Below are 26844 nucleotides of genomic sequence, written 5' to 3' on the forward strand. Positions count from 1 at the left end.
CATTATACATGTCGTATCAAGATACAATTTGATAAATGTTTTAAATTAAAATAAATGTGCTGTTGTCAATGGAGCTATGTTTTCTCACACCATCAGTTGTTTGTATCTCATTTATGACTGTGGTTGCTTAGGTTTCTACTGATGGTTTCAAGCCGTACAACAGGCTGGACCAGAGAAAAGGATGAGGGAAAAATACAGACGCAATAAAATTTGTTTTCATACATATTATTTCCCTGAGATTTCATCCATATTATTTCCCTGAGATTGCTCCCTACTTAGCCTGGTGAGTGCTAAGCAGAGAGGGAGAAAGAAACACGACAATAGGAATCAGATGAAGTCTGAGATAAGACCTCAAAAGCAACAGTGACATTAGATAATCAAATTATAATAATTTTCTTTCACTGCTTTTTCAATTCTTTTTTCTGCTTTATAGTTCTGACTTAATCTCACTAAGTTGATGGTAACCCCCGTGAAAAATTCTCTTGTACTGTACTTATTTGTCTTGGTCCATTGGTCAGAATTGAAATGTGTTGTCCATTAACAATAGTGTGAGGAACGCATGTTTTAAAAGTCTTCCTTTCACTTTGCAGTTATAACAAAATCTGTTTCATCAATGCTTAGGTTCTGTCTCCTTTTGTATTTTAATCTTTGAAGAATTTCTTCTTTTGATTTCTTTTCCAATTAACTCCTTTGTTTTGAGCAATCTTCCCTGGTTTTAATAAATTATATTTATGCTGCACTTAAGAGGCATCCTATGAATAGCAAATAAATAAATGTACTTAAATGATAAAGAAGAAGTGACTCAAACCGTGGGTTTAGACTAGACTTTATTAAAAAGAGCATGGTTCTAATAATGCCAAGGTCACAGGCTTGATCCTGGTATGGGCCATTCACTAAAGAGTTGGACTCAATAGTCCTTGTGAGTTCTTTCCAACCCAGAGTAGTCTGTGATTCTGTGAAAAATTCTTTGCTGTGAGGGTGGGGAGTCACTGGAACACACTGACCAGAGGAGTTGTAAATGCCACATCCTCAGAAGTGTCTAATGTCGGGTTGGATGGAACTCTGACAAATCTAGTCTAGTGCAAGGTGTTCCTGACCATGCCTGGGGATTGGAACTAAATGAGGAATCTGTATTTCATGGCATCTCAATAATATGTGAAGCTGGAATGTATTTTAGGTGTGACAGTAGCAGAATTGTGGGTGGAAGAAGAAAGTTTTTCCAAATGAAGATGCCTCATGCCCAGAATAACACATTCTTATTTCTTGCAGTATGAGCTCCTATGACAAGTACAGAACTGAGCAATGCTACACTGTAATTAAAGATGACACAGCACATTGTTATTTAACAACAATATTTGCCTATAAACATCTTATTCTTGTCATCTGTCTACTTACTATTAACTAGTAATCTGGAATGACAGGGTGCTGAGAAGAATAAGCACAGACTTTTATTTCTACATCATCAGTTCAGACCTGGACTTCATGTTGAGAAGCCATCGTTTTAGGAGTATTATCTTACCCTGTGATTTCAAATAATTTCCCATAGGATGCATATTCCATCACAAAATCAGCTCTACAACTGGCACTAAGTGCATCAGTGTTGATTATATCTTTAGAGAGACTGGGAATTGAATGCTGCAAGTGGCAATGGTATCTGGTCCTAAAAGAACTAAGAACACATTGCTTAGAAGCACACTGACAAAAGAGTAAGGAGAGAACATTAATGCTAAATTCAATTTTAAAAAAATCTTTTGTCATCCTAATATTTTTATTTCCTGTTTAATCATGAAAATATATAAGGATGTCTCCTAGTCTTCTATTTTTTTTTTTTTTTAATGAAAGCAGTAGGATTGTTTTCTGATGTCAGGTTTTTTTCATTTTCTCAATACACACTTCAGATGATATTTTATAGCAGGAAAACTGCAGAATATAAAATTAAAAACAAAATAAAAGAAGGCATAAGAATTCTGCAACAAAACTTCATCTGATACTTTAATGGGTTTTCTTTTAATTATCCCATTGGTACTATTTTCAGAAAATTCTTTTTACATGTTACATTCTACATGTAATGCACTAATGGGTTTTTAGTGTGTAATCTTCTAGGATTTTAAATAAAAAATCTATCAAGACTTAATCACGAATTCATCAATTTATCCAAAATCAAGAATTTATTGTGATTTTTTATTAGAATAAATATGTTTAAGAAAAATAAGTTAGCTTTGAAATTCTAAAAAGAATTTTTTTAATTTTGTGAATGTTTTGATCTTTCCAAATACATATATAGTATTTATTTTAGCTAAATAATTTTTAGCTGTAACATATCACTGGTGGTCCATGAAATGTTAGTGACATATTATTACCTGGCAAAGGAATAACTTTTTCTTTATGATATTCAGGGGTTCAAAGGAGAATGGCTCTTTTAGAGAGAAGAGTACTATTTAATTTCATTTAATTATTTCATATATATAGAAATATCATTTAATTATAAATTACTTTCAATCATTTAAACTCTTTTTTTCCAAATTTTAAGGCATTTGACTGACCATCTAGTTCAGAGTATTATTATTCACCCATATCAAAGCTCTCTGTATTTGCACTGAGTTTGCTTGGATAGCCTCATAGGCTATTCAGAAATTCTCTGCTAAGAGCTGATCAAAAAAGTAAGTATCTTTCAAAATGCACTTCTAACAAATTTAATTTTATTTTATTAGGCAGATAATTCCATTGCTGAGTAAGCAATCTCTGAATGTTAAAATAAAACTGTTGTCATAATCACCACTAAATGATTATACTGGTATTGTTCATGATGATGTTAGTGACTGACATAACTGCAAGCATTCCAAGCATTTTACATGTCACATAATTTGTGCTCAACAGTATGACTATCTTTTATAGATCTAAGTATACAAATATGAGATATAAATTTAACTCATGTGAAAAACTTGCAAATTTGAAAATCTGTTAAGATGACAAAATGAGCCTTTTAGGTTACAGTTCTGTATTATTCTGTATTATGTTCTTTTCATAAATAAATTTCTCCATCTGCAGAGCTCCTGTCTTTTTTAAGATTGCATGCTGGCATACTGAACCTGTTCTTGCAGATCTCTATATTTTCATATTATTGCTACAGAAGTTCTGTCAAAACTATCACAAATCAAAGCCAAAATGCTATCAAAAACCAAATGCAGATTGAAGAATGAAGCCATGTAGTTCTAAGTGGTAAGTGGTACTTAGCAGCAGTTTCATTTTTATTAATTGTATGGATATTTCAAAGTCTGTTATTGTGAATGACTATTTCAAAATTTCATCGAGCTGTAACTTAAAACTTGAAGGAAGCACCTGCTTATAAACATGGAGCTGCATTTAATTAGGTACTTTAATGAGCAGAACATACTGGTTCCTGCAGAATACTGTTTCAGTTATACTGGATTATAGTTATCACTGCTTGTCTAGACATGGGATCAAAATGTGAATCTTAAATTAGATTGCCTTAAGATCTGCTTTTGTCAGGGTATTGTACTTATCTTAACAGTCCAGTAGCTGCAGAATATAAGTTCACTAAGAAAACCTTGGAATCTCTTGGGAAATTTCTTTCAAGACTTGCAGTATATATTCAATTATTCTTTAAATGAAAAATGACATTGAAAATATAAGAAAAAAACTGCTAAAGTAAGGCTGACATATAATTAAGATTTCAAATTAATCACTGTCTTAGTTAAGCATCAATATGAGGCATGTATCAAAATGATAAATTGCAGTACCATAAGTTGACAAATATGGCTTATTTAACAACATTATTCTGAAAGAAATAAATTAAACAGAACATTGAAATAGTAAGTGGATTTTTACCAGACTAAGGGAGAGACATCATTTTTTTCCCAATAATTAAGTTTTTCTCAAGGCAGAAGAAATGATATGTTATTCAACGGTTTTTAACTTTCAAAGAATGACTTTTTTTTGCAAAAGTTAAAACAAATAAATTTACTTCCATTCAATTTTTCTGGAACAATATTATGCGTGTTCTGTGGCTCTCTAATCAATCATCTTTTTTTTTTTTTTAGATTTATCAAATAAAATATAGCACTCAACAACCATTAAAGTCTAACTGCTAATTATGGTAGAATAAAACACTAGATCTATAATCAAGCACATGTGCATGAGCTTTTTTTCCTAAAAATTATGTGCTATTTTTCAAACAAAAGAACGGGGAAGAGAATGACAAGTCTATTTAGTTGAATTTATGATATATTCTCCCAAAAATAGGATGACAAATATTTGGCAGCAGAAACAATCTTTAACTGTACTTTTTGCGTACTGATAATAAAGTGACACAGCCATCTATAATGAGCTTTAGAGAGGTTCCAGTGTTCAGATACTCTCTACTGCATGGCAGAGTCCCCTGCCTGCAAGACAGACCTCTAGTCTTGGACTGTGTACTCCTTGTCTTGAGCTCAGGCATAAAATTTTACAGAGAAATTGCCCTTTTTTCAGCCTCATAACCACTACTTCATGCTATTTACTCATCTGAATGGTAATAACACAGCCAAGGGAAACCTTAAGCTGACCTAAGGCTGATATGGGATTCTGAGGGGAAGAACAGATGCAGGTGATCCCTTAAGGTGTTGGTACCCCTTTCAATCCTTCTGATTAGGAGAAAAGCTTCGGCTGCAAGTGCATCTGGCAGAACAAGGCTTAGCTGAACACTTGTCTCCACAGGCTAGGGCTTCATAATCATAGTACCTCATCTGAAGATGAAGTAGGACTGCTGGGAAGAAATGAAACTGCCTGATCAACACAAATAAGAATATCATCATATGTAGACATTTTTAACTCAGAAGGAGGGCCTTTAAAAACACTGTTCAGGGGACAGGGATCTAACTACAGAGTAAAAGAAAACTGAGCCCAGGTTTAAAAGGAAGGCTGCTGAGAAGTAAGTACTAAAATTGGGACACTAGACTTTGAGATATCATATTTGGATTTATTTGGGGAATTGTTAGGCAGAATCTCCTGGGAAGTAATTATGGGGAGGAAGTGCAGTCAGAGAGATGGCTGATTTTTTTTTAAATGACAATCCAACTATTTTAAGGGGAAGTGAACTTTGGCAAATGACTCATGATGCTAACAAGGGAGCTTCTTAATGAACTAAAATGCAAAGAAGTGCAGGAAAAGAAAAAAAGGGGAAAAGGGTGGACAGAAAGAAAGGTGTATAGAAATGGCACTTTGAAACAAAAAACCCAAGAAGGTCAAACTCCAAGGGGGCACTAACACTAGGGAGGAGTTTTCAAGAAAAAGGGACCCAACAGGTGTGGCAAAAAAAGGATGGGGAAAATTCACTAGGTGGCAAAGACAATAATATTCAATGTGAAAAAGTGTTTTATTGCACTAAGTAGTTTAATAATTGTTGTTTTGCAGTGGGTGTTTGGTAACACATGGTCTCCCCACCACCCCAAGCCTCAGGTGTGGTGGTCTCTCCCTCACTGCTTTGCCAGCAGCCCCTAAACATGAGCACCAAACCCTCTCTTTGTCTGGCAGACACAGGAGGCCGTTCATGCAGGCACACACAGAATTACCTGGCTGCATGGCACAGGTACATTCACGTGTCCCACAAGTACCAGCATGATCCCTCTGCCTGCCTGGCAGCCCCACCCAGATTCCAGGCTCTCCTCTGGTCCCAGTAGTCCCCTCATCACTGGCTGGTCCAACTTGATGCTTACTAGTAAACTTGCAGTACTGGGATGCTCATCCAGCATGGAGTTCCCAACCTCCTGATAGCTCACCCTAGATCCAGAAGCTCCTTCCTGCTGGTTAGTCCAGATGGAAGTGTGCAGGTGAGTGACCCATGCACACCCAGTGTGGAGAAGCTGAAGACAGCTGTCATCACATTGCCTCAGCACCTGTCACACGGCTTCCTCCAGGCACTGGCGCCGAGCTCCTCCCTTGCTTTGCTCATGCAGGTTCTTCCTGATAGCTGTTTTTTGGAACACACACCATTCCCACCCCAGGGAGTGGCAGCTGATCCCACCCACTCCAGTAGCTGGCACGAAGACCCCAGTCTCTCCAGTCGCTGGTACCAGGCCAGGATTTCCTACAGTCCCAGCCTGGCTCCAGTAGCTGGCACTCAGCCCTTTTACCCTCGCACATGCACGACAGAGAGAGATTGCTCTGAAAGTTAAAAAAAGATTTAACAGGAAGATAGGACAAGTTATGGTGATCAGGTGGAGGCCTCAGCCAGACAAGTGTACTGATCAGAGCCCTTTTTACACAGCTGTAACAAAATGATGAAAATGCAGAAGAATGACAGAAAATAATTCATTATTTCGAAAATTAGTTAATGCTTCAAAAGCCCATATTAAAGAGAAAGAGTACTCTGAAGTCTGTGATTTTATTGCAGTACTTAAGAACCTCCATAAGAACTCACAGATGTTAATAATAAGGGCTCTATAATTTGGCAGATAAAAGCAGAACAAAAGCCAGTAGCTGGAAGTTCAAAAATCAGAATTAAAAAGTCTTACTTCTAAGTAAGGCAGAGTGATCAGTGGGATCAAAGAAAGTTTTCTTAAAGCTTGATGTCTACAGGAGCTAACTTTGTTTCCATAAATTATTCTTTAGCCAAATCAGTGGTTGTGGTGTCAAGAAAATAGTATGAAATGCCATAAAAATTAACCAGATTAAGTCCACAGAGCTAATTTTGTCTCTACTTCCTCTGGACTTATACAAGAATGATGGTACTAGTACAGCATATAGGTAAAATAGGTAGAAGCACTATGGCTACCTGGTATTGATCTCATAAGGAATTCTATGCTACATCCTTACTATGCATCTGGCATTAGGAACAGCACAGAAGTCTTTAGCAGAAACAAGTCTAGGAAGAGGAATTAGTGGGCTGTTTTCCAACCAAGCTAGTACACCAGGACAAAAAAAGATTTGTTAGATAATTGTCTGGGACTTCCTAGACAATTTGGCAGCTATTCATTCATTCAGAAAAAATACAGAAACTCCAGTATCTTTTTTTTTTATTATTATTATTCAACATATTGAATAGAAGTAAAAATAGACAATATATATAAGCTTATGTCTAGCATGTTGCTTTCTTAGATTTAGTATGTTTTATCTAAATGTATTTATTTATACAATTTAATAATAGCTTCCCTTCCCTTCCCTTCCCTTCCCTTCCCTTCCCTTCCCTTCCCTTCCCTTCCCTTCCCTTCCCTTCCCTTCCCTTCCCTTCCCTTCCCTTCCCTTCCCTTCCCTTCCCTTCCCTTCCCTTCCCTTCCCTTCCCTTCCCTTCCCTTCCCTTCCCTTCCCTTCCCTTCCCTTCCCTTCCCTTCCCTTCCCTTCCCTTCCCTTCCCTTCCCTTCCCTTCCCTTCCCTTCCCTTCCCTTCCCTTCCCTTCCCTTCCCTTCCCTTCCCTTCCCTTCCCTTCCCTTCCCTTCCCTTCCCTTCCCTTTCTCCTTTCCTCCCTTCAATTTAATTTAATTTTTATTAAGGGGCAGCTAAAGCAATGTAATGACAGAGACCAGCCACACCCACAGCAGTTATGGCAAAATTTGAACAACAACAAAGAGCCTGGAGTATCCACCAGGTATCACCTTGGTGACAAACTTACAGCTTGAATTTGGTGTCTTTAACAACTCCAACCTGGCAAACAACTTTTCAGTGGAATTTTGTAGAGAGCACTCCAACATCAAACAATAATTCATTATTACTCCTTTAAATTGTATATTTAGCTAGCAGTGATATTATTAGCTTTATGCAGCCACGACTTCATGAATCTTACCTGAGTCCAAGATTTAGATTATATGTAGCCACATTTCTGAATTCTGATATGCAGGAGAGCTAAAATTTTTTTATCTTATTTGTTCATGATCTGTAGCTTTATACCAACAGTCAAAATTACTTTTAGCAGCCATATCCTGGCATATTTAAGTCCTATATTATTTCTTATCTACATGCTTCAATAATGCTGTACATCAGCTACCAGTTTTTCTTAATATTGCTAAAAGAAACGCATGATAAGTCCACAGAAATCACTAGATGGAAATCCTATTCTGTTAATAAACACCATCTGCTCCCTTATTTGCTTACCCATCTCCCATTATTGATAAAGCTGTGATCATTCTTAAAATTATTAACATTGCTTCCAGATCCCTCTCAAAAACATTTCAGCAGAATTTCTGAACTCCATAGCATCACTCCAGTACAAATATTAAGACCATTTCATTACTTATACAGTGTGTAATAATTCAGTTTTATAACTCAGCTTTAAAATTATGTGCAGCAGTACAAACCAGAAAAGTATATTTCATACCGTGATTATAAATATTTACAATTCACTCCTGAGCATTCAGAGTTTTCACTATAAGGGAAATTCTATATATTAAATTTTTCTATTCTTTGCCATGGCCAATAGGATAACACAAAAATTTCTATCATATTTAAGTTGAATAAAGACTGCCATAAATTCTAGCAGTCCATTTCTTAATCAAGTCAATGATTTTAGCAATGTCAGCTACCTGTTTAAGAGCTGTGAAATACCACAGTGAGAACAGAAGGAAGCACTGTTCAATGCAGGACTAGGTCACTGAATCCCCTTTGCTGTGTAGCCAAGCTGCTATGCTGCTTTCTTTCTCAGCAGCTGTATTTCCCCTCCCGAACTCTCTGTGAATAAAGCTGCTTATGTGTCTTAGGACAACAGGAAATGGAAAAGTGCATCAAATTCTTCTATTCCAAAACCAAATTATCCCACAAGAAATAAAATAAAAGGGCACAGCTACACTGTACTTAGCCTATATTATTAAATAAGAGATTAGGTATAGCATTTCTTCTCCAGATATTAATACCTATACATGTTGTAGAGAGCCTGAAAACTACTAAAAAACCTCCCCAGAAACCTCTCCAGAAAAAAATAAACAGGCACAGAATCAGCAGACTTAGAACTTCCGATTTCTCACTTCAACCAGCAATGCTGTGTTACTAGACTGTGATAAAATTAGTTCCAGGGTATTTTTAAAATCCCTCCTTAATTTTTAGTGTGCCTCACCATTTTCTGTTGTCACTGTAAATGAAGTCTATTACTTTTGAGTAATCTGTTCCAGTTTTCCCTCATAAAGTAATTTTTCTTCAGCGGTATTGTGCTATATAGAGAAGTATGTTTATCAGATGTGTTCATTTCTGAATAATAAAGAAGGTGAATATGAAGAAGTTTGTGTGTAATGGTACCAAAGATAAATCAAATATGCCACTTGATATAGAGAAAGACAAAAGGGGTAAGAAGAAGAGAAAGAAGGAGAGAAGAATGGAGGGACACAGATTGCAATCAGAGGCTTATGATATTGATTTAGCAGGCCAGAGTTGATATTTTGTGGTCTATGGAGCAGCTGGTATGACTGAATGCAATTGCAGTGGCCTACATATGGTGGGTTAGAATAATCTTTCTATTAATTATATAATTTTATATCTTTTCATAAACATTTTTATTCTCAGGAGATCAGAAAACAAATATGTTCCTATACATTATGATCAAGAAAGTCCACTATAGATTCATATTTCCAACACATTCTGGCAGTTATTCTGGAGTTTCTTGTCAATTTTCATCTCAACTGCAAATTTGTCAAGAGGATGAGAAGTCACTAACATAGATGTTTAGAGGCTTTGTTTATTTTATTTTTTTTTTTCTAAATAGTGAACAGTAATGGATTCCATGTAACCATCTACCTATACAATCTATTTCATAGCATCTCATATCTCTGATTATGAAAGGTATGTTCCTTCTTTTTCAAATTACAACTGGATCTAATCCCTTCAGATGTATGTCACTACTTCTCATCCTACCCTTTCATGCTACCTCTATCATTTTGCTTTATTGCAATGACAGGTTGCTAATCATTTCTATCTTAAATTTCAAATTACATATCCATAATGAAGCTTTAAATTATGAGGCCTGATATTTAAGGGTACTAAGTATGCAGACGTTTCATCAAGAAGCTAAAAAGGAGCTACTGGGCAATCAAAATTATTGAAAACTGGATACTAGGCAGAACCAGATCTTAAAATGTTGATTGCAGGGTTATACATGTTCACAAAGAGTACAAGAACAGAAATGGAAATTGTCCTGATGTGATTATCATTTAAGTACATCTATTCCCTCACATCAAGGAAAGAGGCATTAAATGAATGTAATGTAATGTAATGAGTTTTCATTTCTTTGCTATATAGGTATAAAGAGGATAGCTTCATATGAAGTCAGAAAAAAAGTACTGAAAGAAAAATTCTCTGACTGAAATCAGGTCACCTTGATTCAGATCTTAAAACTGTAGGTTTGGCTGTGGTAAGGGAGACTCCATTGAACTCTGGTATCCAGTCTAGCTTTTTTGAAAATTCTAATTTCACAGAATAAAACATCAGTTTCAAAAAATATGAGTATCAAGTTCAAGGCAACATGTTTATGTTTTGTTCTAAAATGCTGATTTCTGTGGTTGTAGGTAAAATTTCCCCAGACTTCATACTGACCTAGGAGCTTGAGTTCTATTACTCAGTATGTTATTTTCACCTAGAAAGGAACTATGAGGGGTCAGTCATCATATGTGCAAGCTGAAGTCTATAGTTGATCTTCCATTTTAGTCTTAATTATTCTCTGTCATAACTGAGATGCATAGAATGTTGTATATTACCATTAGCAGTGCAAAATCTTTCAGTAAATTATTTATAAGGACAGATGATACCATATATAATGAATTCAATTCATGCACGAGAAGCATATAATTTCCATAATTAAAAATCCATAGGAATTTCATAGTGCATTTTAATATAACAGTTTTAATTATGCTGCTGATGAACAGAGTTACCAAATGCTTGAAAAACTGACAGACTGCAGAGTAGCTATAATCTAGACAAAACCACTTACATATAGCCAGCCTGAATTTCTCCTTCATGTGCAGCCTCCCACACCAAAAAAAAAAAAAAAAAAATAGTGTCTAAACATTTCAGCTATTTTGCCTAATAACTCAAGAAACGAGAAGGACCTAAAATTATTTTGTTTTTCATTTCATATCTTGGTATATACAAGGGAATTTCTATATGAAGTAGTATTCTAATGTATCATACCTGAAGGTAAATGATATCAACAATTGGAGACATTTTACTACAGAGTGATTCTGGATGATTCTGGACTGTATTGTTACAGCAGCCCTCATTGCAATACCAATTTTCTGATAGTTTCCTAGCTATCACAGTGTTAGTCAGCAGGTTACTTTCTCAGAGATTAGTTTCTGTTGCAGATGGGACCAAGAAGGGTACAACAATGGCCTCAGAATTGCTCCAGGCAGTTTACTATAGCTCCAGCTTTGCAGACAGAAACACTTCAAGGAAATAGAAAAATCAAGTGTCTTTACACTAAGTGTCCTTAAAAAAAGGGGAGGCGGGGTGGGGCAGGGAATCCAAAAGTGAAAAACCCCAAACACAAAACACTATAGCAAAGAAAAAGAGACAAACAACAGTTTCTATCTTATGAAAACTTGTTAAGAGTTCCTAGTCCTTGGTACCAAGAAATGGGTTTAAAAAATGAATGCATTATATAAACGAACTCTTCAAACACTACTAAACTGAACTTGATCATAAACAAGATCCTTCCTGGAACATATGCATACAATACTATGAACTTCTGGACTTCAGGAATACATGTGCCAGCTCATTAACTTCGGTGTCTGTGTGAAAACTAAAGATAGTTGTGAAAACTGCAATGGAGAAATAGCTTTATGTCAATTTCTCCTGTGCAAACATATAAGAAGGCTTCCATCCATAAAATTTGCAGATGCCACCACTATCCAGTAACTAGTAATGTCTTGACATCAATTTGCATAAGCATGTGTCAGAAGGACCAGAACAATAGCAATTGCTCAATAACAATTAAGTTTTTCAGAATTAAAAGAACTTATTAGAGATCATAAAGTATTGGTATCTGGATGGGACTATAGATTGTAGAGTTCTAAATATTTTGATTTGAGATATGACTATGCATCTGTGAATGATTACATGAAAAGCTAATATAGTAACTTGGATAAGGATATATATTTGTATTTTTGTATATTTCTGTGGGATGTTTAGTTTTTTTATGCATAGAGATCAGAGGAAAAGAAAACAGAATATTTTGTAAAGGATCTTACCTTCATAGTAAACTTTAAACCCGTGAGCACTAACTGCAAAGTCACTTGTCAAGCGCAGTGAAAATACAGATTTTGTACTTGTCACAGGTGGAGGAAGGTGAAATCCTGTTAACCTATGAAACAAAAAAGCACGATTCAAGGTTAGTTGTATGGAAAATAAAACTGTGTGGGATGGATGGCTGTTCCCAATACTATTTAATCATGGAAAGGACAACTGTCTTAAAAGTATGTAGATTGCATTACTTGAAAAAATTATTTTATATAGTAAATGAGGAATTAATAGAAAATTTGACTGTCTTTGATGGACACTATACTTGGTATAGATGATAGTAAGATGTAGAAACTGAACTTAAAAACAGTTCATGTTATCAATAGCTGAAAAAATAAAAAAAACCCAAAGAAATCACAATACACTAGACAATTTAGACTCTTTGGAGTTATGTTCAAAAATGTATTACACTATATATCTTACACAGGTTTCTGCTAAAATTTGTAATAGCTGATTTTTTCAACAGTAATATAATGAAAGAACAGGACCCTGATATACTTTAATGAGGGAATTTAGTATTATTTAAACTGTGCCCTTTGGCCTCAGAGAAGAAATTTTTAATTTCAACTCAAAGAGTAGCGTCATTTAGAAATAATAAATACATTCAAAAATTTCTCTTGAAAGGAATTACTGGGTCATTAAGATTTGAGGTTTTGTCATTTTTATGTTTAGTTTTGTTTTGTTATATTAAAACCACTGCATTTGAGACACAAATAAAGGAAAAATTTTTGTGTACTCAGTACTGCTGATAAGCTCTGCTGATACTTATTTCTACATGCTCATTTGATGTACGTATGACAACTCTTGTCTTTCTTAGTTTTAGTAGAATAATCTCATCATCATCAGTGTTCATATCAGACCAAAAAAGGCCATAATATTTAACTGTCAAAAATGTGTAAAGAGCAAGCTGAAGAATTTAGCTGTGTACACACACCAGTGAAATCTAGACATACCTTTGGAACCCACTTGGCCATGTGTGGTGAATTGTGCAGCAGATGGAATGATATATTTTATTAATGATTGAGATAAAAATGATTTTCATGTGTTTTTTAGATAAGCCCTTATTTTATATTTTACTTTGAATTTAGATCAACAGAAAAATGTAGGTCAAAAGGGACCTGTAGAGGCCACATAGTCCAACCTACTGTTCAATGTGGGCTAAAAGTAGAGTTAATCTGGGTTGCTCAAGATTTACATTTTCCTTTTAATTGTTAGAAGAAATTCATGGTGATTTTTTGTTTGCTAGGGTTTTTTTGTGTTTGGTTTAGTTTTTTGTTTTGGTTTGGGTTTTTTTTCATACAGCTATATATATGCAGCTACATAGGCTGGTCTTTAGCACACTTTAGAAAATATGCAAAGTCTGATAATTTTACTGGAAGAAATGACATATTTTTGATTTTGCTTGGTGTAGGAACAAACACCAATGGCATTTTTAATACATTTACTTTTTAATACATTTACTGCTCCTTATTCTGAAATTCAATCTCAGTCTTCTGAAATTACAAATTAACTTATAAGTTATGTCCTGCTATTATCAGCATTTCTAGTCTCATTCAGAGAAGGATATAGAGTGATGAAAAGCCCAGAATTCAAAAGGTCAGGAAATGATTTGCTAAAAAAAATGCTGTAATTGCAATATTAGCATTTATTTAAAATTTTTCTTATTTTTAGCTTTAAGACATCTTTAGATGACTTCTATATAGTGTACGAGTAATTCACCATGAAGATTATTTGCTGTAGGGATCATAAATAGTTTTATATTTTTCTTTGATCTCTGTGTACTTGGTGTCCTTAACAGATACTACAAATTGAAGGGTATTATATTGATAATTTTTCTTAAGCAATTAGTTTTTTCTTAAGCAAACTTTGGAAAATGAAACAAAATTATATAAAAAAAAAAACCCTCCTCAGTACACTAGCCACTTTATTCCATGTTACAATTATGGCAGATATGAAAGTCAAATATTTCAGGTTTATATATTCACATATTTATATGTAGCAGGTCCTTAGAGGATGTATTTAGAAAGCTGTTCTTTTTTTTGTCATTGGTATCTTTATGAATAATATCATTAAAACAAGATAAAAGAATTTTTGTTAATATGAAATGATGGAGAATTATGTACAGAATATTTATAATTTAGTACATTCATGTTTTATTTCATGAAGAGGGTATATATTTGTTCTATTAATAAAAAAAGGAAATAAAATTCTCACATCTCCCAAACAGGCATATGCATCATTTTTTTAATAAGTAAATATCAGTGCATTTTTTCTAATAGATTGGTCATCAACAAATAAATAACTTAATTCATTGGTTAGCATCAATACTTTTAAAATAAGCTGGCCTAATGTAAAACAAAATAAGTAATTAGAATAAAATTCACAGTAGGTTCACCTGGTATCTATATATGTACTCAATTATTTAAAAGAATTCTGTGTATAGACATATACCCAGCAGAAAAGAAATACACAGTTATCCCAAAGATTGGTAGTGGATTTTTAAAATTAACACATATGTTATTAGCATAGTAAACTTGCATCAGCTTCTGATGCAAAGCAGATCATTATAAGAACTGTTGGATACCATTTAGCTTTCAGCAGTGGGCCTTTTAGAACCATCATTATGTTACATTTAGTCAAAAAGGATAAGTTTGTTTCTTTAATTTGGTTGCTACACTTAAATTAATATGAAGAAATTCAAAGGGGATATTTTTGGTTTAGTGGATGCAAAATTAATCAAAAATGTTGGTAAGTAAAAATTCAACATGCAAATATCACTCAGTAAAATACTACAGACATTTAGAAAGAACTGTAATGTAATTCACATTGAAATAACCTAATACTTGAGTATTACTCATTAGGTACAAAAGGATACTGACTGACATCAGAGCTTAAGTCTTATTTGTATGTCAAATTCTACAAACTGTCATAAGTGTTAGCTAGAATGGTTTTCATTGTCTTTTAAAATGAAACATAGCAAGCACATCATAACTGCAGGACAGAGATGACAGGTCAGCAGCAAAATACCTGTAAGATAATGTATGGGCATAGATGTGATTATCGGTTCTTCAGATCAGTCTCAATGTCCAACTAAATGTTAGACAACTAAATGTCTGACTCAGTACTCTGGTAAAATTGAAACTTTAGGTGGAAAAATTATGCAAAATAAGCAGTCATCTTGTTAAGCAGATATCATATGCATATTAAGCACATTTAAAATTTAAATTTCCTCTAGTAGCTGAAGTTTTTTTATCTACAACAATTTTTCCATCTTACATTGCATATGCATATCTCATTCTATTTGTATCAACTTTTTTGAATTTAAAATACCTAGTGGAGTTAGTCAGGTGACTCCGTTGCTGTTTTAGATACTGTGAGATATTTGAAATATCAGCACAGAGTTGGTAGGTATGACATTGTACCACCATGAGATCCATGTGCTTCTGGAGAGAAGGAGGCCAGGCAAGACATACCCATGTCTTTTGCTAGGCTCCTCAATCATTCCTTTATGGTCTACCACTTTGGCAGAAAAAAATATATAGCAGATGTGCTTCTTTTTTTTTTTTTTTTTTTTTTTTGGTGGGATTATCTGTTCCTTTTCTTTTTTCCCTTTTTGATTTTGGAAATGTTCTCTGACCACATTAAGAGATCCCATAAGTACCTGATACTGGCTTGGGTAGCCATGGGAAACATCAGGAACTATACAATGTCTACAGAGGTTGAAGAAAATTTATTTTATTCTGTTTCAATTCTTAGAAACCCAAATTTTCTATTCTGACTTTCTACTTGAGTACTTGATTTTGATGATGCAGTTTAGCTACAGAGTGTTATCAAACACAGAACAGTGAAATAAATTTGTAAATGAGTACACTGCAACTGCATATGAATGAATATATTTGCTTTTTTCTTCCCGGTGTGTCTAACAAGCTTGCCAGGTAGCTAACACCCACAGGAAATGGACACATTTATGTATGTAGTGCAAGGCTACAGATGTTTCTGGGAGCGTAAAAAAAGGTTAAGATGTATTTTTGTTTATTCAGCTTTTCCATGTCAGAAAGACCAGATGCTCATCCTAAAAAATTTCATGCATATAGAAATTCTAAAACTCCAGTAGTAAATATGGTGAAATTAAAGATATAATTTGGAGACACAATATGTATTCAGAATTTATATATTACTTGCATGCAAAACTACAATACTATGTAGTTTCAGTAATGTGAATCTGGCAATGTTGTTGCAATCATCTCAGAGGATAAGAATAGAGAACAGAAATGCCTTGGAAACAGAGAAAAGGACATATGAGATATGTGGTTAAATTACTCCATGCATACCCAAGACTGAGGAAAAGAAAATCATCACCATCAGACTCAGTGACAAAAGATTAATCTTGCTGGTTGTTTGCCATAACTACCCATGGTGTCGTCTTTATCCTCCCAAGCAAAATCAAAGTGGCTTAGGATCCAAATGGACATAAAAAGCACCACAGACCACCACCAGAAAAAAAAAGAAAAAAAAAAGAGGTAGATTCTAGTAGAATTCTGTACAATTTTAACTCCATATTTTTGAATAATTAGTTGCTTTGAGTATAAGTATTAATATTATTGTAGGCAGATTAGTAACAATAGCTGTTATAGTCACCACTATATTTTTATCTGTTAAGACTTGGTGAAATAAGACAGATTTTGTTTGAGTCCTCAGATGTCTCTAAGTACTCAGGGTGAAAGTGAATACAATTTCTTGATGTACAAATAAAGTGGCTAAAGGATGTCTTTTTACAGGTGAAAGACTAGTTTTGAAAGAATCTGTGTCTTATGTGTTTTCTGATGCCATCTTCATTTATTTTTTCAGTAATGGAAAAAGTCGAATGGAGTCTGAAACAAAACATTGTCTTATGTACACAGGAATTTCTAAATATTCTTTAAATATTAATTAATATATAATAAATAAATTCTGGGCAGTAGAGATAATGTTTGAACCTAAATTTGTAGTAATATTTTTTTGGTATTGTAAATTATTGAAAATTGCATTATTATTTTCTTTCAAACATGTAATTTACAGAGTGTGTCCCTGTGTCTCTTCTTCCTGTACTATATTCTGTCACATGCTATAGATTAAAAAAACAGAAGGCACCTATATTAGACAGTTGAATCTGTTTTCATTTTCCAAGTATATTTTAAAACACTGCTACTCCAAGAGTAATTATAATCTCTCTAGTTTAATCTCTCCCACCATCTTTTCTCAATCACATATGGCATAATTTTAAAATTACAAATCATCTCAGATTTGTCGTTTCCAAGACTTTAGAGTTCTGACTGGAAATTTCTGCAGTTTGATCAATCATTTGTTTTCTGCTTTTACTGTGGTCCTTGTGATAACACTTAAATCATATATCACTTTAAGCTGCATGCTGACCTTTAAACTCATCAACCCTCATGGAAGACCAGCTCCCAGCTTCAGAATGTAAATAGAGCAATCATCTCATAATTGCAAAGTTAAAATTATGTAAAGAAATCTTGATTAGTCATACAAAATGCTCCTAGATAAATTGTTTACTTGAGACTGTGATGTGACGAATAACATGACTGTATTTCCTCTTTGCTTGTGTATCTAAGATCTTTGCTGTTTGACATTGATTATACTTTTAAATTTTATGGTTTGTTTTTTTTTTACAGGTATTTTAACAGCTCTTTGTATTGTTTTGTTTTCTTTTCAGGTTCACAAGACTCTAACTTTTCTACAGTGTCTTAGTTATTTCCAAAGAAAATACAGTTTCTCAGGAATATTCCTGCTTAGATTGGATAGTATCTGAAGCAATTCACCAAAAGAGTTTTTTAAGTGAATAGCAGTCTCATTTTATCTCAATAAGTTTTTGATTAGGTCAGAGAAATTTTACAGCAGGAAGACTTTTAGTCTAATCTGAGAGGTGCAAGAAATGTTTGCTTCTAATTTATGTAGAATAACACAGAAACATACAACATGTTAACATGCCAAGTTATTGTAACTTTGACTGTAAAATTAAAAAGAGTATCAAAGCCTATGCATTCTCACTGTTTGATCTTCAAGTAACTGTTTATTCTTGTAAAAAGTAGAAGATAGATTCTGAAAAACATAATGCATAATAAGCAAAATCCTAAGTATAAAATAAAAGTAGGTAAAACAAACTATTGTATAACTTCATGGAGAATCTTCCCCACAAGGAAAGGAAAACTTTCTGAAGACAACAGAAATTTTATTCTGTATTTAGCAGTTTACAGAAAACTGAAATATCTGATATTTTCAAATAATAGATAAAATATTTCTAATTTTTTTTTTCTTTTACATGAATGTAACTTTTATTTTTCTTCCACTAAGAATTTTTCATTTTAATGATACATATTTAAGTTTATAATCTTCAGAAAATATTATTCTAAAATCCATAGCACATATAAAAATGAAGCTTCATCATCAGTGGTTTTTCCCATTAAGCTAGCTATAATCCTTCTACCAGTCATTTTAGTGTCTGGTATATCCAGTAACTTGCTACCTGTTGTTTATGCAGACAGTACCAGTCAATACTTAGCAAATAAATACATCTTGAATTTAGTTAGGTACTCTTGGGGCTTGCTTTTGTTGGACCACATACTGATGAATCCATTATTAGCTGCTGGAGTCCTGTCTGTGTGATTTTGTATTCATACAAACTTCTATTAATTTTCTAAGTAGCAGATGATTAGATTTAACATCTGACTAGCCTGATGCTATGCTGATTCAAATTCAAATTTAGTGAGATCTTTTGCCTGCCAGATACTTGTTTAACATTTTCCCACTAGCTCTAATTATTATTTAAAAAAAAAAAAAAAAAAAAAAAAGGCCCTCAACAGAAGGGTTTGCTTATTTGCATTCTTTAAGACAAAAGCATGAGCTTCTCACCCAGTTTGCTGCTGCATTTGCTGTGGCCAGCATCTACTCAACTAAAAGTAAGAATATATTTCAGTATTTTTTTCTAGATGCAATTTTGTTTTCATCTAGTTCTCATCAAATATTTGGTTCTGAGGACCATATCCCTTATTTCTACATGTAATTTTTTTTATTTTTAATACCAAGATATTAAAGAAAATATATGATTACTTAATAAAGTATGGATTTTAAATTTTGAATGTATCAAATTTGACATTGACAAAATTTGACATTATTTTTGTTAATTTTTTTGGTTGCCTTCTTTCATGAGAATGCAAAATCTAGCATCTCTTTCTCTTTCAGTCTGTTCTGTCATCTTTTTTTTTTTCTGTGTCACTTTCATAATGATTCATCAGATATGTAAGCACCTGTGCTGATTTTGCCTGGAGCAGAGTTAATTCTCGTCACACTGATTAATATGGGCTATATTTTGAGTTTGTGCTGAAAACAGTGTGATAACACAGGAGCCAGGACAGCTGACTCTAACCAACCCGAGGGATATCCCATACCACATGGTGTCTTGCTCATCATATGAAGCTGGGGAAGAAGAAGGAAGGAGAGATGTTTGGAATGATGGCACTTGTCTTCCCAAGTCACCATTACTCCTCATGGGACCCCGCTCTCCTGGAGGTGGCTGAATGCCAGCCTGCCTGAGCATGAATTAAGTCCTTGTTTTGCTTTGCTTTGCTTGTGTGTGTAGCTTTGGATTTCCCTAATAAACCGTCTTTGTCTCAGACTATGAGTTTTATCACTTTTACTCTTCCATTTCTCTTCCTATTCCCACTGGCGGAGGAGTGAGGGGGTGGCTGTGTGGTGCCTAGCTGACAGCTGGGGTTGAACCACAACACCATCTCTGATGTCTTAACAGCAAAATGAGCATCTACCAGGAGAAAGTTTCAAAAGCTCTGAAAATTATTTAAGGAGCAATAGCAGTCATCTATAAATGGTAGTCAACAGAAAAGCTAAGAAAGCAAGATAATATGCTTTTAAAAATGAAGTTATGTAATTCACTACCGAAAAATGATGAAACAAAATATCTTCTATGTCATTAAATACATTATTTAAATGTCAACAATGCTTTTAAGTATAGGAAAGAGTAACCAATAAATTATTTTTAAAAGTAAAGTCACCTACAACTGTTAACTGCAAATAACTTTGCTTTTGAACAAAACCTTTGAGGTGGTCCAGAACATATTTACCTATACTTCTCCTCCTTCTCAGAAATCCATATTCCATACACAAATGCCTACAGATCACCCAGTTTGAAATACATCTCATGCTATTGAATTTCTATATCAACTTCCACAGCCTAGTGCTTGAGATGTAGCTCTAATGATTTCAGCATTTTTTTACTGTCTCCATATCCACTGTAAAGTATCATGAATGCCACAAAAGAAATATTTTTTCACTCCTGTTATGTTTTTCCCTTGCACCAAAATTACCTTAATCATCCCAAATAAATAAATAGAAATGTTTTCATGTTGAAAATATGAAAAATATATGTGAAACTTACTGTAAAAAGATTGCTCGGATATAAAAAATATTCATTTCACAGCACTAGATAAGATGATATCAAACAAAGCAGGGGCAGGTCTGAGGTCAAAATAGTTTTTTCAGGGCTTTATAGAGTTAGGTCATGAAAATCTGCAAAGAAGGAGATGTCTCAGCCTTCTGGGCAGTCAGATCCAGTCCTTAACTGTTCAAGAGACACACTATATCAGATTTAAATTATTCTGTATGAAAATAACCACTGTCACCTGCTCTAAGTCACAGACCTAAGTGATCATAAATACCACAGGAGAGAGAACCTTGGAATTCTAACATGCTTAGTCTGATAGCACAGACCAAAGTAAGAAAGTGCTGTTCTTCCAGTGATTGAACAGGTACAAAGAATTAGATACCAGGATTCAGGCTTGTTTTAAAAGCCCCAATCTCTGTAGAGAATTCTTTTTCACGGTCAATAAATAAAGTCATAGGAGCATAGAAACCTTTGGGTTGTAAGACACCTTCAAGGATCATCTGTTCCAAGTCCTCTGTGGTAAGCAGGGACATGTTCAACTAGAGGATGCTGCTCAGAGCCCCATCCAACCTTACCTTGAATATTTCCAGAGATGAGACATTACCACTTCTCTGGGCAATCTAGCCCACTGTTTCACCACCCTCACTGTAAAAAATGTCTTCATCTTATCTAGTCTGAATCTTTTAGTTTAAAACCATTAACCTTTGTCCTATCACTACAGCTCCTACTGAAAGTGTGGTCTTCTCTTTCTTAACAGACTCCCTTAAAAGTACTGAAAAATCACAATAAGGTGTCCCTGGAACCTCTAACTGAGGGGAGGGAAAAAACCCCAAATATTTGTTAATACTACCACTATTTATTCTATAAATTTTATAAGAGTATTTCTACATCAAGTAGATATACAAAATGCATCTAGTACTGCATTAATTGCCAGTTAAGGAAGTAGATTGTCCCACATTATTCTGCACTGGTGTGGCCTCAGCTTGAGTACCGTGTGCAGTTTTGAGGACCACAATAGAAGAAGGATATAAATCTATTAGAGAGACAATCAACAGGAGAGAAGCAAAGATGTTGAAAGGCCTTGAGGAGAGCCCATATGGGGAGAGACTGAGGTCACTTGTTCTGTTCAGCCTGGAAAAGAGGAGACTGAAGGGAGACCTCATGACAGTCTACAACTTCCTCATGAGAGGAAGAGGAGGGGCAGACACTGGTCTCTCTCTATGGTGACCAGTGACAGGACCCAAGGGAATACAATGATTCTATGATTCTACTTGCACACAAAACCATCCTTCTTTCCTTAGTTTATATGGTATTTAGTTTTTATGTTTTGGGTGGGTTTTCTTAGTTACTTTTAATTTTTTTCTTTTTCTAGATAGAAAAGAAATGTTTTTCTGGAATGAAAAAAAAAGTTTTACATTTTTTTTTTAATTCAATATTTTAATATTAGTACACCACAATATTTCTTAAAACAAAATAACGCTGTTTACATCTGATATATGAATTTAAGTTCCTGAAGGTTTGAAAATTGTGTATGTAATCTGATGGATAGCATCAACAATATTCCCATAATTATATCTTTTTGATGACTCTTCCAACTGCCAGAGTAAAACTAGTCTCCCATTAAGTCTTCAACGCATTGGTCTTTTCTCACATCCAGGTTTTATGCACCTACCGATGCAACCATGCCATTTTGAACTTTGAGCAGAAAAGGTCATATCCTAATAGCAAGTTGAAAAAATCACAAGGGTCAAAAATTCTGCAAACATTAGTAGCTAATCCAAGTGATGATCAAATAAACTCCAAAAGAATTTTGATTATTTGGATCACACAATCACCCTCGATGGTGATCAATCACTCACTTGTTATATATGCACACTTATTAATTCAACTGAAAAGTGTCAAACTAAAACTGGTAAGATGAAATTCAATTACCTTGTTGAACGAGTTGTTCAATTAATCCACAGGTTTAAAAGCATTCTGAAAGGAATTCGACATGTAACTAATAAGTAAATTGAGAGTTCAGCAATATATCACTGATAGAATTGCTAAAGCAATTCATGGGATATGAAAATTCCATAATTCAAGAAATCAATCAATTTTTAGGCAGTGAATTAAACTGAGGCTCTGTAATGTGTAAATTTTGTGTGTACTGTGGGTTCTGGTGCAAAGGTAAGATATCCTTGTCTTTTTCTTGATCCAGGAATTTTTCATCTTATTTTCTCTTGCTGTCCTGCTGTTGAAGGGGAGTGATGGAGTAGCTGATGGGCATCTGGCAGCCAGCCAAAGTCAACCCAGCACAACCTCTAATGTTCTTATTACACATCCATTCAGAACAAACATCTTTTAAATCTCAGGAGTTTGTTAGAAAAAGATAACACTTATCTACTGAGTATTAGACAATTAAGTTCAATTCTCTTTAGGGTTTATGTTTTTGGATGTGCTTGTGTGCATTCATGTGCACATGTTGAGAAGTCAATGAAGGTGTTGAATTGTAGTTGAGAGTATTGAAAGATTGGACTGCAACATCTTGGTAAAATTTATCTTTATCTTTGGTCTTTCAAATTTCTTTCTAAAGAAACAGTTGCTTAGCCATTGAATCAGAAAGTAAGAAATTTAAAGGCTTCCTTAAGAGTATTCCACTTAAAATATTAATAGGAGTAACTCCTACAATATTTATATGTCTTTTCAATTGGTTTAAAATAAATAAACAGAATTTAATAGTCTATAAAATAAAGCAAACTTCATTGAGCAGAAATGGTCAACTAGATTCAAGTTTTACTCTCATTGAAAATAGTGATAAAATTATGCTTTGTTCAACAAGTCATTAACAAATTGACATATGATTTATGAACTAATTTATTTTTTGTCAAATGATAATTTTTCCCTGTCAAAATACAAAACTGCTCATGCAACCTATTATTTTAAAATAATGATCGTAGGTCAAGGCTGAACTTTGTTAATTGAACAGCTGCTTTGAACTAAACAATAAAGTACTCATCAGGTTTTGGTATGATCATTATATTTCTGTAAAAAACATGTTTCTAAAACCTGCCATCATCCATTATCAGCGTAAAACTTTTGTTTTATAACTCTCCACTTTTTTTCTATCATCAGAAAAGAAACAGATTTTATAAATAATAATCTTTTCTAAAGAATTCAATTTGCTTTAGGACATAAAACTATCAATAATAACTTCAGATGATAATAAGAAGAACCAGATAAGTAAGCAGTACCATACAAATAGTATTTAAAAATCTGCAGGATGTGGATTTGCTGGCTTCTTGAAGAGAAAAATTGTTAAGAACAAAACATATCAAGACAATAGCCTTTAGAGAACTTAAAAGCATCCTAAGTCCTTTAAGTAACTAGAATTAAAAAAGAAAAAAAAATTAAGCAAGCAGTACATATCTTTAACTTTGAGCATCTGGAACATTGTGACATCTGTCCTTATCTTAAAGGTGGGTGAAGGTCTATGGTACATTTTAGCAGATCTTGGCGCTTTCAAAGCACCAAAGAAGAGGAATCTGCTCCTTCCAATTTTCCCAGAGTTTTAACACTGACTTCACACTGGTAATAGTCATTTGCACCCTTCTCTCTGAATTTATTTAACCACCCTGATGAAGAATTATTTCTTCAAAAATAAACCTGAGTCAATTCCGTTAGCAAAAGGAAGCATAACCTCAAAGTGGTATGCCTGATGAGTGCTCGAGCCAATGGAAACAAATGAAGGACCACATAGCCAAAGTCAGAGGGACACAGGGAATGGGTTTGCTTCTGTGTGTGACAACAAGCTCTTAGCTGATTTGGTCTATCTTTTGTAACTTTTCCTTAATGTGTGAAAATAGCACAATATGGAAAGGAGAGATGCCATATTTTGCTTCTCACCATTGTAGGTGCCAGGAACTTCCAGAACAGCTTCAACTTACACTAAATATTCTGCATCACTTTGGAATTCATCCATGAGCAAAAGGCTTGTGACATTAACACCACACTCTTTATTTCTGTTCTGGTATTGAGATAAATTTGTAGTAGCAGGCCATGTAAAAAAGGACCAACTATATGCATATATTTCAGAATTTATACTTTTAATATGAAAAATTCGGTCTTTTAAAACAGAGTAATGGCAACAAATAGAATAAAATCAACTGATTCATCAGCTAAATTAGCTGCAATACCTAAAAAATACAAGCAAAAAAACCCCAAAAAACTCCATGAATTTTATTTCATTCATTTTCTTCCATAAAACTTTCACTGAGTCAGAAACAACTTACTTTTCCCACAGGCCCCTGTTCACTTTAGAGAAGAAAGTATGCTGGAAAGAGCAAGAGAGGGAAGAGAGGGTGCTAGAGTAAAGGTGTCTTTCCTCCAACACTGAGTATGTCTATCTTTATGCTCAGAGGTCTGGACCATATGGTGTTTCAAGGCAGAACCTGAATCCACTGCAGTGAGGAAATAAGTATGAATAAAGTCTTTCTTTTTGACCACTCTGATAAGAAATTAAACTGAATTTCTCTGAAATGCCCTTGGGGTTTGGATAGGTAATAAAAGTAACAAAACAGACAATCAAATTAAACACATATTAGAAGAAAAGAAAACCAAGTTATAATGGAAAATATTTTACATTAACACATCTAAAATTCTGGAAAAGACAGTTCTAGGAAAAATGGTGGCACTTGAGGTGTTTTTTATCCCATCAAATCAGAAATGTGACCCTATAAGATCTTTACAAATGCAGTGAAATAATGGGTTTAAAGTAACGTATCTAATACATAAGCACAATTTATATTCTATATAAGCATAAATAATAAAAACATGTAAATTTAAGTCTCATAGAAGGTAAATTATAAGTTCTATATATATTACTAATTATGAAATACAGTAGAAAAACTTCTAGCAGGAAAATGAAAAGCACTTTTTAAGAAAAGGATATTTGAGTTTAAAATAGAAGATAAGGTCCCAATTCCAAGGACAAAAAAGTCTAAATTAAAAATTTGGACTTGGAAAACATAGAAAATATTACAGAAGTGTGTCTGGTACCTTACTCTATCCTCCTCCACTTTTCATAATCTTCTAATAACTAAAATGCACATCTGTAAATAGTTATTGGACTGACAGATCTGCAACTAGCACTTGCCTTTTAATCAATGGCGTAAATAAAAATAAAGTTATAATATTAATATGAGTCCACTTAGCTGATCTATTTTACAATCATCAAAGGATAAGTTGCCTGTTCTATCTTGATTCCATATCAGAGACACATAGACTGACATTAACAGAATCAGATAGTGGAGTAAACAAGACTTTTAAAAAGAAACAATTGTTACTGCACACAGGATAACTCACAAAGAAGAGGATGAGTTGGCTACCCACACTTCATACCAAAATAAAGAGTTAGAGTTGTTACTTCTTAGTACTGAATCTGATAAAGACAATAAAAAGCCTGTGTAGAAAGTTTAAAGCTTTTCCATTTTTCTTGTATTTTATGGGTCTATGCTTTAGAAAATGCTACATGTAACTTCTTCAAACCACCGCATCACATAATTCAAAGTGAGAAGTCAGTTCAAAATTATTCTTCAAACAACCCATTTAACAAGGCATAAAGTGAATAGGGTTATTTAGGACATTCAAATTTGGTCTTGCTTTGAACACTTCTTGAAATGTTAACCTTTTAATTCAATATCAAGAGTAACTGGACACTACTCTAAATACCAATCTAAAAAAAACCACTTTGCTTAAGGAAACATATTTTTTACTAAAAAACCCCAACCAAACATAAAGTGCAATAAATAAATTTGTTTATGTGCTGAAGCTTATAATTATTTTTTTTCAAAAGGAACTCATGTTTCTCATTTGACTTGTTCATAGCTTACTATCAGCTCAAAAATTTCTTACAGCTGCACCTCATAAAACAGGGTTAAGAGCCACTTCCATTTATATCTGAAACACATTAGCATAATAATGAAACCTGGTGTTACAGCATATTGATCAATAACATAGTGAAGTTCTATGCAACAAAATGTTTAGACAAAATCCTATGTCAAATAATAGACTGGGAAAAAAATTCAAACAAACAAGACTTAATTTCCCTAGACAGCCATCAAAAAAACCTGAGATACAGAAAGATTAAATCTATTTCACCCAAAACATAGGGGAAGAGAAAAGGTTTAAAACCTCTACAT

At 33.9% G+C, this 26844-nt stretch overlaps 1 protein-coding gene across 4 annotated transcripts in view; it reads right to left on the reverse strand.

Annotated features, from left to right (window-relative positions):
• Positions 1-26844, reverse strand: part of CSMD3 (CUB and Sushi multiple domains 3) — a 574229-nt gene that overhangs the window by 454799 nt on the left and 92586 nt on the right. For all 4 annotated transcript variants that reach the window (XM_032747038.3, XM_032747036.3, XM_032747040.3 and 1 more), the window contains exon 3: positions 12162-12274. In XM_032747038.3, the coding sequence (XP_032602929.2) occupies positions 12162-12274 (113 nt within the window). The remainder of the gene's footprint in view (positions 1-12161; positions 12275-26844) is intronic.

Source organism: Taeniopygia guttata, chromosome 2 (genome assembly GCF_048771995.1).
Source record: "Taeniopygia guttata chromosome 2, bTaeGut7.mat, whole genome shotgun sequence".
NCBI classification, from domain to species: Eukaryota; Metazoa; Chordata; class Aves; order Passeriformes; family Estrildidae; genus Taeniopygia; species Taeniopygia guttata.